At 49.0% G+C, this 16,884-nt stretch overlaps 1 protein-coding gene across 1 annotated transcript; it reads left to right on the top strand.

The window, feature by feature from the left end:
* Positions 1–381: 381 nt before the first annotated feature.
* GSG1 (germ cell associated 1) lies at positions 382–16,538 on the top strand (the record flags this gene model as incomplete). Its single annotated transcript, XM_081248519.1, is given in 8 exon segments — positions 382–429; positions 11,036–11,354; positions 12,509–12,679; positions 13,364–13,516; positions 14,171–14,282; positions 16,192–16,370; positions 16,373–16,456; positions 16,459–16,538. Coding segments are annotated over 8 exon segments (1,146 nt in total).
* Positions 16,539–16,884: the final 346 nt, after the last annotated feature.

The following is a 16,884-nucleotide window of genomic DNA, read 5'->3' as shown; positions in this document are numbered from 1 at the left end:
GATGCCCAGGTGATTCTTATGCATAGTAATCAAAGCACTGATCCAGATGACAGAGAAGACACCCAGGCCTCCAACAGGTACCCCCGGAGTGGCGCCAGTCCTTCTGAGAGTGGGGGGATGAGGCAGAGGGGGCAGCAGGGAGACCCCTGCTGCCACTGTGATGTCACAGAGGCAGCCTCCTGTGTCAGCCAGCCCCACCTAATGGGTGTCCTGGCCACAGGATATCCTCTTCATCATCTCCAGCCCACCTCACACCACCTGACCCGTCTGGGGGCAAGAGGGGCCTTGATTCATCTTCAACTCCATACTCATCCCATGCAACCGATCAAGACAGAGCAGAAGAAACACTGAAACCCCTTTGCCTCAGAACTTCAAAAGTGAATGAGCAATTCCTCTCAGCTGACTCAAAATGTTTGTCCCACCCAGAAGGTAGGTACCTTGAATTCTGAAATCTCAGGACTATCTCATGTATAGTACTCTTACTGTTGGATTGGTAATAGGTGTTATACAAATTCATCAATTTATTTCACATGCTCAAGGTAAGGAGCTTGAGAACACATGGTAGGATTATCTGAAATGCAGTAAAAATTTGTTACTCAAGCCCAGTTTCTATTGATAAACCTGGTGATGTCCCTACCTTGGCCTCTTGTTTTCTCCTCATCTTCCATTAAAACTTCCATTTCTTCCTCCTTTGACTCTTATCACACTTTCCCTCTCTGCTCCCAGGGCAGCTTAGTGTCTTCTTCTTTTTTTTTTTTTTTTAAGTTTTCTACATACAACAACTTTCTTTTATTAATTAATTTATTCACTTTTGCTGTGTTGGGTCTTCGTTTCTGTGCGAGGGCTTCCCCTAGTTGTGGCAAGCGGGGACCACTCTTCATCGCGGTGTGCGGGCCCCTCACTGTCGCGGCCTCTCTTGTTGCGGAGCACAAGCTCCAGACGCGCAGGCTCAGTAGTTGTGGCTCACGGGCCTAGTTGCTCCACGGCATGCGGGATCCTCCCAGACCAGGGCTTGAACCCGTGTCCCCTGCATCGGCAGGCAGATTCTCAACCACTGCGCCACCAGGGAAGCCCAGCTTAGTGTCTTCTAGCTCTTCTTTTTTCCTCTCCATCTGTAGGATTCCTGTTACAAAATCTGGTCCCCGGTAGAAGGCCCAATGACCTTGGCAGCAAGAAAGATGTGTATCACTCCAGTGAACAGAAAGAGATGATGAGGTAGCCCTATGGGCCCACTGAAAGCCAGCTCTGTAAGGAGGACAGCATGACCTTAGGTTCTTTCTGGTCTCAAAGAATCTGCAGAGATGCTTGCAGACCCAGAAAGACACTCACAGCCCGCAAAGATGTCTTGACTTGTTTAGGGTAGAACCCATATCTGGAAGAGACTTGCCTCCCATTTTGAGAAAGTTGGGAACTACCAAATTGCAGCTCTCAGGGTTACTAAAAAAAAAAAGGCAACGTTCATTCTCCTATATCTTGCCTTTCTCAGGAAAGAAAAATGAAGCTTACAATTAGCCGGAGAAATAAAACACACAGAGCACTGTGGTGTGCTGTTCATGGGCTGGAATTTAGCTATCTCAGAAGAAAGGATAGGACGGGTTCTAGGAAAGAGACCCTTCTGGGGCCGTGGAGAAGAGCTCATGGTGGGCTCAGCCCGCTTGCCTGGTTCAGAAGCTCCCTAAGTGAATAGATCACAAATAAGAGAACCCTCAGAAGTGGACAGGCATAGGACAGGAAAGCCAGCCACAGTGAAAAAACATGTTGTTGGTTTATGAGGAGAGATACAGAGGAAATATGGGAGAGTCTGTTTATCGGTATAAATCCGTGAAGTTGAAAGTACACAATCCATCGCCTCATTCTGTGTGCGTTCTCATAACTGGGCCTCAGTCTGGGCACTGGTTAAGGTGACTGGGCCTCCCCTTTGCTGCGGGGCGGCCAGGCCATGGCTCAGGACGTTTCCAATATTTACGAGCAGTGTGGCCTTGAGCGAGTCAGACTCTGGGAATCTGACTCGCGTCTAGAACGGAGCGGCCGCCTCTCCTTCGGGCTGGTTGTGAGGATTAAATGTCTGTGAAGGGACTGGTAAGCCGTCCAGGACACGGACGGGGTCCTTCCTCTTCCTTTCCACGTTCACTCCACCGCTTTTGATCTTCACAGCAGAACCGTGAAGGTCAAACTCTTTCTAATTCGCCTCTGAGAAGACAGTCGCTCGGGGAGATTAGGGAACTTGGCCAAAATCTTTAGCCCCGTCCTGGGGTCGTGGGTGGAGCAGTGACTAGAACTCAGATCTGCTGACGGTTCGTGGCCCCGAAGTTCAGCCTCTTGGACCCACGAAATGAGGCAAAGGCACGGCCTTCCTGCAGAACTGGAGCCGGGAGAGTAAGTTCAGGGGAAGGGCAGGGGGCGGGGAAAGCCTTGACTCTGGATTCCACGTCACCCGGCTCCTCCCGACCCTCGGCCCACCAGCCGGTGTTCGGAATTCATGGGATGGGCAGGGTCTCCGCACTCCCTCCGCCCGCCCCGCCTGGGAGGGCCCCCGGGACGCCACTCCCGTCCCCGCAGTAAGATGGAGAGCCCGAAGGGCCCTGGCGGGGCGCCCCACCCGCTCGGGACCTTCCGGGGATCGGCCGCTGGGCGGAGCCTAGCCAAACAATCCAAAGCACGCTCCCGCGCGTCGCCATGGCAACGCGCGCCCGCTGCTAGGCGACCGGGAGGTGTAGTAAACCTTGGGCTGGGGTGTTACTCCGGGAGGGAGGGGGCTGCGGGGTGGCGGCGGGGACTCGCCTACGCTCGGGCCTCGCGCCTGCCGGGGCGGAGGAGGAGAGGCCAGGAGAGGAAGGGACGAGGGGGGCGCAGGCGGGATGGAAACGGGGCAGCCCAGTGCTGCCCGCCCGGGGCCGCGCCCTAAGCACCCCTCGAGAGGCCTCTCGCGCTAGACCCCCGCCCCACCCGTCGGTCCCCGAGACCCAACCCACCACCACCACCCTCACCCCCGCCCCAAGCAGGCCACGAGGGCTCTGTCACCCCAGCGTGAGCGATTGCCCCACAGGATGTGCAGATGGGCTGCCCCCCTGATTCACTCCAGCTGCTTGCGGCATGGAAGGAGGGCGGCTTCCTCTCCTGGAAATGACTGCATTAGCAAAAGCCCTCAAACAATTCCATTAAAAAGCGGAAAGGGAAAAGGCACAGAGGGGAGAGGCCCCCAGATGCTTTTCTTTGGGCCTTCCTACTGCACATAAGTAGGTGTTCCCAAAACTCCGGGACCCATGTTAGGAAGACAGGAGTCGTTTTTTATTCTGTGAGATCATAGGGTCATGTGGTTCCATGAGAATTAACCTGGCGCTAGGAAATCCCAGAGCTCAGTGTCCTAGAGTGGTGTTAGTATTTTGGATACTCGGCATGGGCATTTTAGTGGCATTAGTCTTCCCTTTAGGGCTGGGAGGCAGATATCAAAAATGTCCAGTGTGAACCTTCTTTATCTTCGTTAATAAATGAGTCACAGGTCAGGCATTGAAGTAAAAATTGTAATTTAGAGCTTCGAAAGCTGGGACGGTTCAAGATGTGTCAGCCGAAAGGGCTCCTATCGGTGGGGAATCACCGAGCTTGGGAAAGGACATAACATTTCCAATCTGTCACTGGCTTGTGAGCAATCTGATTGTACCCTGGTGTCTGTGGACTGAAGATAATACTGGTTCATGAGATCATTGCTGTTTTCTGGGCTTGGCTGGTCAAACAGCAGGAATGTTTCCACAGGTGGGAGGAAATGTATTGGCAGAGGGTCTGTGTGATGAAACTCTGGGTGCATCTGTGTAGAAAGGCATAGGGTGTTTCTGTGGACCTGTGGACCCTCTTTTTAGCTTCTCACTGCTCTTCTGTATGTGAAGCAGGAGGATTCATGTTTCCTCTACAATAGAAGGCTGTTTGGACACTTTTCTTCATTATCTTATCTTCACCCATAGTCTTCCTAATTGTATTCTAATTGTATTCATGAGCCTGGTTTCCATTTCACACTTAATTCATTCATTCCATTCATTTGTGGCTGTTAGGGCTAGGCTCTGAGGATTAACAATGAATAAAGCATAGTTGCTACTGTATCTAGAAACTTAGCCAAGTGGGCAGAACAGCCAAGTAAACCATATGATGAGTTACATGAGAGAGGCACGCAGTAGAACACGCACAGGAACAGAGAACAGGGTGGTGTAGATCAGAGCCAGTGACAACCGAGAAACATTTACTCTCCATTCCAGCCTTTTGTCTACTGAGTAACAGTAGTCCTGGAAGAAGGACAGAGATACTACTATCTGTCCCAAACAAACCTCTCTTGGGACAAAATGCCAGAATGGGTATATTTAAAAAATAAATAAAAATGGGGGATCCTGTAGCCCCAGGCTTGGACCTGAGGGAAGTGGTATGCTATACAATCTTCCACTGCTCAGCATCTCAGCATTCTTACCCATTGTTTTAATCACTTCTAATCTTCAGTGTGGTCACAAAGCAAATTGAATTCCTGTTTACAAAGTAAGTGTGCCCGTCCCAAGACCAGTTTCTCTTCATTCATACCTAGTAAATGTCATTTTGCACAGTGCAGGGCGTGGTGACTTAAGACCTTAGCAAGACTAGGTTAGTCCCAGCCCTTGGCTTTGTGATGTCATAAATGTTCAGTTGCACATACATCCCTGTGAGGTCAATCCTGAGATGGTAAAAGTCCAGCACACCAAAATTCAATATTGTTTTCTGTTTTTTGTGGGTTTTTTTTTTTTTTTTTGCGGTACGCGGGCCTCTCACTGTTGTGGCCTCTCCCGTTGTGGAGCATAGGCTCCGGACATGCAGGCTCAGCGGCCATGGCTCATGGGTCCAGCCGCTCCGCGGCATGTGGGATCTTCCTAGACCGGGGCGCGAACCCGTGTCCCCTGCATCGGCAGGCGGACTCTCAACCACTGCGCCGCCAGGGAAGCCCTTCAATATTGTTTTGAGACGTGGACTCTTCTCGTCTGTCTTGAATCATGAGCTTCTGAGCCTAACCAAATTATATTTATGTGGCATGGACTAGTGATTACTTTTTCTGTCCTAAGAGAAGAAAGAGAAGAAAAACAATATATTAACATGCCCAAATTACAATGAAAGGAAGTGAGTAGGATGCTGGGCTCTGATTTTTGTGGCCAGGCAGAGAAACTCATGTTTTGTCAAAAAGAGGAAATTAGACCTTGTGTCCCAGGGTCCTTGGGGAGGGAAGGGGGGGTGGTCTCAGCACTGAGCACAGCGAGGAGGCAGCCAGCCAAGCACACACACTAAATGCACAGCCTCCTAAGGGGTAGATTCAGGCTTTGGGAAGGGGTAAAATAATATAATTTGAGAGGCCCTCTTTAAGAAAAAGAACACAAAATGACAAGTACAAATTAGGTAACAGCATCTTGGAAGGGGCCTGAGTCAGTGGGGGACCACAAAGCTGAAGTTTCACCAGCTACACTCTCGAAATCCACCTGTAGACCTCCTCATGTGACCCACCTGAGACTCTGCCACTCCCACCCCCTTTTCCCTGGAGAAGGCACACTTCGGGCTATTAAGACACAGAGGGCACGGTTTATGAGCAGAGGCAATAAAAACCCAAAGACAGAGCACGTGCCAAACGGTGACTCAAGCGGGATATGAGAAGTGTCTCCAAGTATTTGAGGGGTGGAAGCAGAGAGAAGGGAAAAGAATTGCTCACTGTTCTGGGGTGGAGAGGGAATGAGGATACGATTAAGTAGAGAAAAATGTGCGCAAAACTCATCAGGAAACATTGGCTAACTGTGTTTTCTGTTCCTGCGGAGTTGTATTTCCCATGGGAAGTATAGGGGGACCTATTGAGTTACCGAAAACTAAAACTGGCCACCAAAAAAATGTGCCACAGCACACAGTCTTACAAGATGCCCTCAAGGGAGCAGCTGGATGGCCCCAGAGTTCGTTCTGAGCCCTGAATTCCAGAAGGCTGACACACGGCTTCTATAGATTCGTGTGTGGGGAGGAGGCCAAGGGAAGAACAAAGAGCAAGAGCGCCAGCCTGCCCAGCGGGCAGCCACCTCCACCCACCTTTGCCAACTGGTGGGCGAAGCTTGTGTCCGAAGAGGGAAAATATGGGGAGACAGTGCCACCCAGCGTTGAGATGAAAACTGCAGCCTAGAGACCAACAGCCAATTCAGGGGTAAAAAGTGACCACGAGCATCCCTGCTCCCTTCTCCCAAAGGAGAGGGAGTTCTGTCACCGTGAAGAAAGGGCCATTTGGGTGATACAGACATCACGCCTGTTAAGAGCAGAGAACAGGGCTTCCCTGGTGGCGCAGTGGTTGAGAGTCCGCCTGCCGATGCAGGGGACACAGGTTCGTGCCCCGGTCCGGGAGGATCCCACGTGCCGCAGAGCGGCTGGGCCCGTGAGCCATGGCCGCTGGGCCTGCGCGTCCGGAGCCTGTGCTCCGCAACGGGAGAGGCCACAGCACTGAGAGGCCCGCGTACCGCAAAAAAAAAAAAAAAAAAAAAAAAAAAAAAAAACATTTACAATGCTTGGTAAGACTCCACTGTTTTTGACAGTGACTCAAAAAAAAAAAAAAAAAAAAAAGAGTAGAGAACATGCCCGGTGACAGACTCATTTGGCTGGAGTGTGGACCAATTCAAATGCTCCGAGGGAAGCCTGCCTTCGATTCCCTAAACCAACTGCACAAACATAGGATGGGAAGACCATGACTTGGCTGGTGGCAAATCTGGACGCGGTGGCAGAACGGCAGGGCAGGGTAGAGAGGCTTTCATGAAATGTCAGCCCAAAGGGAATCAAAGAGCTGTGAGTTTATGGTACATGAATCCCCTGGCTATATAGTTTTCAGTCTGTTCAGCTTTTTACTTGTTTTTTGGTCAGAGTGGCGGCTCCCAAGGTCCTCACATGCAGAACCGGAAACCAGAAGTCCATCCCTGGTTGGGTACCAAAATCTTTCTAAAATTACAGCTTCCTGGGCCTCACCCCAGAACCATGATGGCAGCTCAGGATGGAGCCCAGGAATCTGCATATCTTCCAAAGTTGCAAAGATTGTTCTGATGCTCAGTCAGAATTGAGACCTACGGCTCTTGAACAGGCAGCAGCCTTTGAGGACTTTATAATCAGAATGGAATATGGAAAGCGTCATGGGAGGGGTACAGTGTGACAAGGACAAAGAAAAGGGAACTGTTCTTAGGAAGCAACATTTTCAAAGAATGAGTGACTTTTATTCATCCTGATGAGAAGCAGATCAGCAGGTAAAAGAGAAGACATTCCAAGAAGAAAGGGTATCTGTCAAGACGAGGAGGATGAAGTCACAGCAGTCTTCCCGCCTTCTCATCCCAACTGGTACAAGTTTTGAGTACAGAAAGCACAACTTGTACTTCTAGGGGACTGACAGCAAGAAGAGATGCAATCAAACCCTTACTGATTTGCCAGATTCATTTTTTTTTTAAGTTTTAGAAATCATTTTCAAAAAAATAAAAAATTTTATCCCTTTGCCCAAAGATTGGGAGAGAAATGGTAGATGGCTATAGCATTGGTGACCCTGGGATTTATTTCTCTCCAACCCTCCTCCAACTGCATCCTCACCCCCAACCCTACCTAACACTCTGACGGTCTCAGGATGTTGTAATAATCCTTATCGCTAACTGGATGGTGGAGACCACCCACGATGCCAAAAAGCCTTTTCATACCCATGGCCTCATGAGGCCCTGACACTGCAGGTCATAGAGCTTCTTAAAGGGATGGAAAACCCAACACGAGGGAGTGGGAGCTTTTGTAGTAATGGTGACTCTGGAATATTTTGTCTGCCATAAAATCAAGACCAGTCCATTCGCACTAGTTACCTAGGGGATGGCAGTGAGATGGAAACTCAGTGATCATGTACTCTTTAAAGAAATTTCCCTCTGCACATGCAGAGGTCCAGGTCCTTGCTTCTCATGCTGAATCCCAGATCCCCAGTGGCAAGCTCTCCTGTGTCATCTCCCAGAACAGCTGGGTCATGATTGCATTGTCAATTATTAAATGCCCGAGTTCCCTGCATGGCAGCATTTAATCATGAGGCACTCCAAAAACATACGAGATAGAGGGGAGGGGTGTGGGAGGGGGAGGGAGGAGGGTGGAAAGGGAGTTTTCTTTCTTTCAACACTAAACCAAAGGGATTTGGAGCACAGATGGCATCTGCAGTCCTTCTGGACAAGCCACAAGAGGCTGACCATGGCCAAGGTAACCAGCTTCCCTCTCTCATTACTCAGACATAGATTCCATAGCTGTTTTGCACCTGATTCTTTTAAGAGACATGCCAGTCTCATCAATTTGCTCTCCTTACTAGCCTGTGTTAAATCTGAGGGTTTTCTGTTAACCAACGTCAATGGAAGAATTACTGACATTTTCACATCTATGTACTTCCTAGGAGATCTGAGCAGGGAAGCCACACTCTATCCCTTTTCTAGAGAGTCAAGAGTCCCCTTGGCTTGGGGCTTATCAGTACACGCAAAGACAGAACTTGTCTTCTGGCTGCTACTTCTCCACGATCCCCTTAAGGAAACCGTTGCCAAATTAGATTGTTCTTCCAATTCAAAAAGTATCTGGATCCTAGTGAGAAAAGGTATATTTGGGGGGGCGAGGAATAAAATATGTGATGAAGGGCATGGCACTGTGGGTGTTGAAGATAATTCTTGAAAATACTTTTGGATGGATTCTCATTCGATGATCAAGATAATTCTTTTTTTTTTTTTTTTTTTTTTTGGCGGTACACGGGCCTCTCACTGTTGTGGCCTCTCCCATTGCAGAGCACAGGCTCTGCAGGCGCAGGCTCAGCTGCCATGGCTCACAGGCCCAGCCGCTCCGCAGCATGTGGGATCTTCCCGGACCGGGGCACGAACCCGTGTCCCCTGCATCGGCAGGCAGACTCTCAACCACTGCGCCACCAGGGAAGCCCCAAGATAACTCTTCAGTGAGGCTCCTTGAGTCTGTCCTTGGTGGACACTCCTGGAAACAACCTCTCTGGGCTTCATTCTAAGCTCTTTTTCATTCTCTGTTTCTCAATTCCTTAATTTGGTTGTCACCTTAGTGCTGCTCCAAAGTGGTTGTACTGTGGCCAGGGGTTCACTATTCTTATTTCGGAATAACCTGAAGAATAACTTACAAATATATATGATCTGAAATGGATTGAGGGTAGAATTAAAATCTGATGTGGTATGATAGTAGATAAATCTCCAGGCCGTAAGTGATTGAAAATAAAGTCGTCAAAAATGTAGAATTGCATAAATCCTTAGTTCTACCTTTACACAGGGTGATTGATGCAGATGTGTTACCTTGAAGTCTATTTCCTCGTCAAGCAATGGATATAAAAATAGCAAGGATAACTAACTCATGGTAACAGAACAATGACAAAAACCAATAGGATTTTCATAACTAAAAACAAGAATAAAACATTCTTTTGCAGGAAGCAGGGGGCCTCATCATGACTCCCATGTCTGGCGATATAAGATCATCTCCCTTCCAGATGCCATGGCTTTTGAGTCCTCAGCAGAGTCACCCAGAAAATTCTTGGTGGAGTTAATTTGTCGAGTGCTTAAAAAAGACCATATTAGCAAATTGCTTTTCAGAAGCTGTTTCATCATACGTTTTGCTTACTGACTTTTGATATACATGTGAATCTGGTATATTTCTTATTGCCATTAAAAAAAAAGAAAACCTGCACTTTGTGGTATGCACTGTTTTAGTGCCTGGAAATTCTGAAGAACAAACTGTTATGTTTGTTCCCTGTTTAATGTAGAAAACGTTAAGCTGGAGATGATGAGAGGAGATGGGCCTGTCTCAGTTAGCTATGGTTTTATTTACGTCTCTTAAGCTAAGCAGATTTGGGTCTGATTAATTCTGATATGAGCGATCACCTAGGAAGCTCAAGATGCTTTACTTTAAGAAGTGTCTGTCAGCAGCTAAGTATGGGCTTCTTCTCCATTCAGTATGTATTAATATAACAGTACAAACTGTTCCGTAATGCAAAGGTCTCAAAATCTGAGACCTGTCAGATTTCTTTATTTTTCTAAATCAGCTTAAATCTGGCTCCAAGCCACCACTCCCCAACATTGAAATATCTAACAGTGGCCTTTTTCAGCTCGCCCTTCTCTTAGGCTAAAAATGAAGAGGTCAGGGGCTCCAGCCAGAGCTACCCGGGCCACATTCATTCTGCAGCCATGCACTTGGTTACCCCCGGGGGTCAGGCACTGTGGCTGCATCAGGCTGTGGGCCCGCCCCTGCACGTTCCTTGTCCACCCACCAAGGGCTCCCTCCCGTGTCTCCAAGGTCACAGCACTCAGCGTCCAGCCTCCATGGGTACCATGCAGCCACCTGGCATTTCAGATTGTCATCTCAGGGGCAGTGGATGGAAGCTGGACCCATATCGCCACCTCTCTGAGAACCCATAGCTTCATCTCCTCTCCAAAGGTTGCAGCATCCCCACATCCCAGTTGGTCCACTGCCCTCTTATCCTCAAGGGCCCAGTGCCTCTATCTGCTCCCCCAGGGATGATCCACTCTAACATTCGTTGATAGGATATATGCCCCTTTACTCCTCTCAGAGGAATCGAATGCAGGGAGGAAGACATCCAAAACTTACGTTGTCACAGTAACAAATACCTCCGCAAGTCAGTGCTGCTACCTTTCAAGGAAGACAAAGCCAAAAATTACCAGCAGGAGCATTTGGAGAGCTCCCAATTCTTTTTCTCAACCAGATATATACTAGCTCAGTGGCTTACTCTCATTATTATCTGATGCTTATTCAGATTATCCCCAATAAGCGTTTTAATATAATAAGGTCCGGCTTAAATAAACATCATCACTACGGTGCCTACTCTGGGCCGCTCCTGGAGCCCGAGCTTCCTCGCGGCTACTTGGAGAAAACCCCCAGTGGGTCGTCATGTCCGTCTTGTTGGAGGAAAGGGGCTCAAGCTTAGGGAGCTGCAGGGGAGGGCACTGATCTCCGAGGAGGCTCTGAAATCAGGCTCCGCTCTTGTGTTTGTCTGTTACAGATGGAGCTCCCGAAGGCCTTTTCTGACCAATGGACATGCCTATCTGCCTCCCTCAACATGCTATCACTCAGCCTTTCCACAGCATCGCTGCTCAGCAGCTACTGGTTTGTGGGCATACAGAAGGTGCCCAAGCCCCTGTGCGGGAAAGGTTTGCCAGCCAAGTGCTTTGATGTGCCGGTGCCCTTGGATGGGAGCAGCACAAATGTATCATCCCTGGACGTGGTGCAATACAGCTGGGAGACTGGGGATGACCGCTTCACCTTGCACGCCTTCCGGAGTGGCATGTGGCTCTCCTATGAGGAAATCGTGGAAGACCCAGGTGGCCCCTCACCCCACCCACCTGATATCTTTTCCCCAATAAGGTCCAAAGTCCATCCATCTGGCGTTTCACCTCCAGTCTCGCTGGTTTCAAATAGCATTACCCTTAAAGGGTTTCATGCAGACTTTTTTTTAAATTGGGGTAGAGTTGTTTTACAATGTTGTGTTAGTTTCTACCGTACAGCAAAGTGAAGTAGACTTCCCTGTGTCCATGCAGACTTTTAACATTATGAGAATTTCCATCCCAGCGAGCTAGAGTTGCCTAGACAAAACGAGGAGAATATCATAGAAAAAGCCGGGGCTCTGCCCAGCTGTGACCTTATAGGAAGAACTTCATTCCTACAGACTTTGATTTTCTCATGTGTGAGATGCAGGGATCAGAGTAGATCGCCTTTAAATAAGACCCCAAAAGGGTGTTCTCATTCTAAGTGTTCCTGCTACAGTTGAAAAGGTAGGGGAACTGAAGCCCAGAGAGGACCACTAGATTGTGGAAGTTGGAGCCAGACAGACCCTCCCAGGTCTCACGCCGCTGGGTCTCACACTCGCAAAGCAGATGCTGTGCCAGCCCGTTAGGTAAGGGTCGTCCTCGGGTGGGGAGCAGTGGGGTTGAGGACACCCCCTCCTCCCTGCTCAAAGCATGCAAAGATTCCCCTGGTCGTGAAGTTTTTCTAAAGCCCAGAACTGCGTACAATTTGCAATCTGCTGCTTCTCCCGATTTAGGCTAAGGGGAAAAGGAGATGGGACAGGATTATAATTCGTGTGTATTTACATTTATACTTGAGTTATTATTGTGCCACTTAGCACTGCTGCAACTCCAGTCCCGGAAACAGTTCAGAGCCCTGCAGCCCAGTGGTACAGCAGGAGCAAAAGGTGCTGGTGAACCAATGCTGGGGACATTCCCCGGGGTGACTCAGGAAGTGTACTCTTCGTTTTCAGGACTTGAGAGAGAAATTAATCTTGGATGACTCTGGCCTATTTTGTTCATCCATCCATGCATCCTTCCCTGCTTCCAAAGAGACATTTATTGCCTGCCTACCACCTGCGGGGCAGGCCTGTGTAGGACCAAATGGAGCAGTAGCTGGGATGGGACTGGGGAAAAGCCTGCATCCCTCGTCCAAGGCAGCACCTCATCACCTTGTACCTTGTCTGTTTCAGGGGAGAGGTGCCAAAGTTTCCCTGAACTCACACCACCAACCGAGAGAGGTGAGAAAGGACTACTGGAATTTGCCACGTTGCAAGGCCCATGTCACCCCTCTCTCCAATTTGGAGGGAAGCGGTTGATGGAGAAGCCTTTCGTCCCCCACGTTCCCTTGGGGCTTGGGGCAAGTATGTGGCTTCGATAACAAATTTAGTTGCCATTGAGTTGGGCCTCTGAGTATCTAAACTCTACTGTGATCTCTTGCTTTTCTCTTCTTCTGAGCCCCACAGGGTGACACAAACTCCTGCTGGGCTGACTCTCATTCCTATGCAGGAATGTAAAAAAGGAACAGCAGGGACAAATAAAGTCCACAAATAGAAATCCACCAACAGCTCTAACCTACTCCAGTTGCCAAGTAACCATGTAGAAAGCTTGGGTTTTTCCTTTTTTCCCACCCCCCCAATAATTTTATCGTAACATAGAAAGAAGGGAGTCAAAGAGGGCAAGGCGGGGTTAAGGATGGAGGGAAGAGAAACAAAATGGATTGCTCCAAAATTAAACTTTAAAACAAAGGAGAAACAAAAATGATCACTAGCAAAGTCATATCCCTGCAAGATTTGGTGAAACTTGGATGATTGCTTCTCAAACCTCCCTAAGAGTATTTACAGTCAGTCAGGTGTACTTGGCTATGTATTGGGTACTGAGCAGAGTGAGAACAAAGAGCCCCAGGTCAAGGGCTGTCCCAGCTCCTTTCAGCTCTGTCTTCTCCTCTGGTACTACGAGGCTCTCCACTTCTCATGGGCATTTGTTCACCGCCCGTTCAGTTAGTTAACTGTCCGGGTGAGGGTTCTTCTTCCTCTGGTTTCTGACAGAGATCCTAAGGTTACCACTGGGAGTCCGATTCGCCTACATCCGACTTGAACTCATCAGCCTCCTCCTCCTACTGATGGACTTGCTATTCACGGGGAACCCCGGCTGTGGCCTCAAGCTGAGCACCTTCACCGCCATCTTCTCCGTCTTGTCAGGTGAGCATCTCCAGAGCTGGAGAGGAGGGTGGGTGTCCTCTGCTGCCTTTGAAGCACTAGCGGGAAGGCTGGAGTCTCTGTCCCAAGGGAAGAAGGAGCCCCAAGGCAGTCTAGAGAATGGAGCCAGGAGATAACAGCACAGGCGTCCTTAATTTTAAATTGAAATAACATGCGAAATGTTATATTAGATCATTATGTCCTTTGCTAAATGATTTCTCTCTAGGTTCTTTTCATCTGCAAGTTTTCTCATTATGTACAATACGGTTTGGTTCACTTTTGAGTCGTGACATACACACAGCTTTTCCACACTCTGTTGGATAAAGTGAGAGATGCGTGTAGACGAAGGATAGGGCCCATACTGGGGATACAGCTGGGAAAGAAGTAAAGGGAGCAGCAGCCTGTGTGCAGCATTGACTCAGAAATGTTCCCACAGCTTGAAACCAAACATCTGGGGAAGCGGTCGCAAATATGCCTTCAAGGAGAAGCCCCCATTGCAGAGTAGTCCCCCTGGAATGTGGTGGCATCGGGGTAATGGAACGCCTCGACACAGGTTGTACCTGATGCCAGATGAGGAGGTTGCTCCCAAACCGTATTCCCTGTACATGGCAATGCCAGCCTGTCTCTAAGGGAACTGCCTTCCTGTTTCCTCTGTAGGACATCTGGGGATGGTGGGCCATATGATGTATTCACAAGTCTTCCAAGCAATGGCCAACTTGGGTCCAGAAGACTGGAGGTCCCATGCTTGGAATGATGGCTGGGCTTTTTAGTAGGTGCTCCTCCACCTTTCTTCTCTTCCCTGGTCCACCTCCACTAGATGCTGGCTCTGTGTCCTTCTGCTTTCTCTTCATCCCTCATCCCAGATGTCCATTCGTCACCCAGAGGGCTGGACCAGCAGGCCACGCCCGTTCTCTCCCCACCTTCTGAGGAGGTACAGAGTGGATTCCTCGGGCTTGTTTTTTCTGCTGATAAAGCTGTAACAAGTGCTTCTTCACCTGGTATGTATGACGCCCTTGGGAAATGAAACTACTTTTGCATGGCTTACGGAAATGATGCTGTCTGTTTTATATGATTCAAGGTATTGGGAGACAGAGAAATGAAGAATTAGCCTTGCAATCTGGATTGGAGTCCATTCCTGTGAGGGGCTCACTCTTCTCCTGGGACGAAGAGTGGCTTCATCCTGCTTCCATTCTTATTCCATCGAACTGTGTTAGAAATGAAACTTCCCCTACCAGTCTCTCTCTAACCCTTAAAGAACTAAGGGCTCAGTTAGTTTAGATTTCTCTTTAAAAAGAGGGAAGCAGCAACCATGATGAAACACACACATTCAAGGGAAACACCCCCTTTGTTTGGGTTCCTTACCTTCTCCCTTGAGGAACGCTCTCCACTCACTGCACAGGTGCCGACTTGAACCTACATGAACCGTCTGGGCTGAGTGCTAAGCACTTAACAGCGCTGGAAAGACGGTCCGTGCCGAAGAGGCATATGGAAGCCTATATATGTCCGTCACAGGATCTCCTCCCCTTTCCTCATGGTGTAATATGTGCTATTGGATTCAGGGGTCTTTGATCTCTCCATCAGCCACCCGATCAGTTTAGCTCATTTTCCAGACTCATCGTTTCTCACCTTTTATCCATTTTCAAGCCATTCTGGGCATTTCAACTGCAGAGCTCAGACTTCAAAACTCCCATCAGAAGCATCCTCAGCCTGAGTCTAGTCCATCAGAGGCAGCAGAGAGGAACACGCAGTAGCAGCACGTAGCCTCTAAGCATCACTTGGCCTCGCGAAATACCCCCCCACACACAACCTACACCACTCCTGGTGTCCTGGGCTTCCCATGATCATGGAAGACTTAGGGGTTTGACTTCCCCAGTTTTTAGGAATGTGTTTGATACAGTTCCCTGGTGTCTTTTTCTCTTTGTTGAATCCATCCAGCTTCTCTTCATCTCCAGCATCTCTTCCATCCTTTACAAACTCCCGTAAGCCAAGAACCACACTGTTTCCATAGTAGGCAAATTCCACTAGAGCAGCCTATAATAATACCTCGAGATGTGTGGTCAGTGTTTCCTGAATGCCTCTTAGAGGCTCAACTTTGTGGGCCCTAAGACAGCTAGGTGCAAAGCCAAGGAAGATGGAAGAGGTACCTGGCAGGAATTATGTGTGTCAGGGAAAGGAGGGATGTCGTGCCTTGGGCTGTGTCCACTGTGTCCAGCTGAGCTACAGCTCTATGGAATCTTGGAGATTATACAAGGGTAACTGTAGCTTGGGAAACAACCATCCAAAAAATTGTGTGGCAGGGCGGGAGTGTGTGTGTGTGTGTGTGTGTGTACACAAACACATAAAATAAGCCACCAGGCATAAAAGAACACAGCACTTACACTCATCAGTGCAGTGAAAATGAATCCGTTAAACTCCTAGCCTGACTTTAACACTATACGAGTCATTGTCTTTTACTAGGAAACATCCAGAACCTACCCTAAGACAGACCAAATTCAGTCCTCTTGCCCACAGCTCTTTACCTGCAACGTGGTGGAAGGCAACACCATGAGATCCTTAAATCCCTAAGGCGGCATCGGCCTAGCTGACTAGTAGGAAGGGATCCCGGTATTTTTCTTTCAAACCCGTAAGAAAGTCAGAGTCTTACATTCCAGGTTTTTTTTTTGTATGTTTGTCCCTAGCACGGCCTGGGTTTCCTTCACCTGCTGCATGGCGTCAGCTGTCACCACCTTCAACACATACACCCAGCTGGTGCTGCAGTTCAAGTGCAAGCACAGTAAGAGCTTCAGAGGAGCCCCGCTGAGCTGCCTACTGCATCACCACCTATGTTTCCTTCAGGAGCTGGCGTGCACAGCCCACCCGAGGGGCCTTTGACCAGCTACCCCCAGTACCACCATCAGCCCGTCCGCTCCGTCTCTGGAGGAGTGGACTTCTCCTCAGAGCTACACACAAGGAATTTCAACACGGGACCAGCTGGGAGCCTCAGGAAGAGGCGGCCGGGTTATCTGTAGAGGAAGAACAGTGTTAGGGGTTGGTGGGTTTGGAGACAGGCTGAGCCTTACCTTACATGTTGCTTTGTTATCAACACGTGCTTAAGCCAAAGTCTGTTTCTTGAGCATGATTTTCAGAGGTTAAGAACAAGGGTATTTCAAGTCCAAGTCCAGGGGGTGTGTGCCCGGGTGCCCAGTGCCCTCGCTCCTTTTTCTGTCACAGCTTGGTCTCACTCCCACCTCCCACCCCCACCCCCCGTGTCACTCATTCAGAAGTCCCTTCTCGCCTTTCTGATTGTCGGTTATATGCCAGGTTCTGGGAGATAAAAAGAGGAGTAAAATATAGTTCCTGCCCTTTAGAGGCCAACCAACTTGCTCATCTGC

Source organism: Mesoplodon bidens (genome assembly GCF_964165515.1).
Source record: "Mesoplodon bidens genome assembly, chromosome: 11".
In the NCBI taxonomy this organism is placed as follows: Eukaryota; Metazoa; Chordata; class Mammalia; order Artiodactyla; family Ziphiidae; genus Mesoplodon; species Mesoplodon bidens.
Note: the sequence above shows the minus strand (reverse complement) of the source record. Positions and strands in the feature narration are given on the sequence as shown.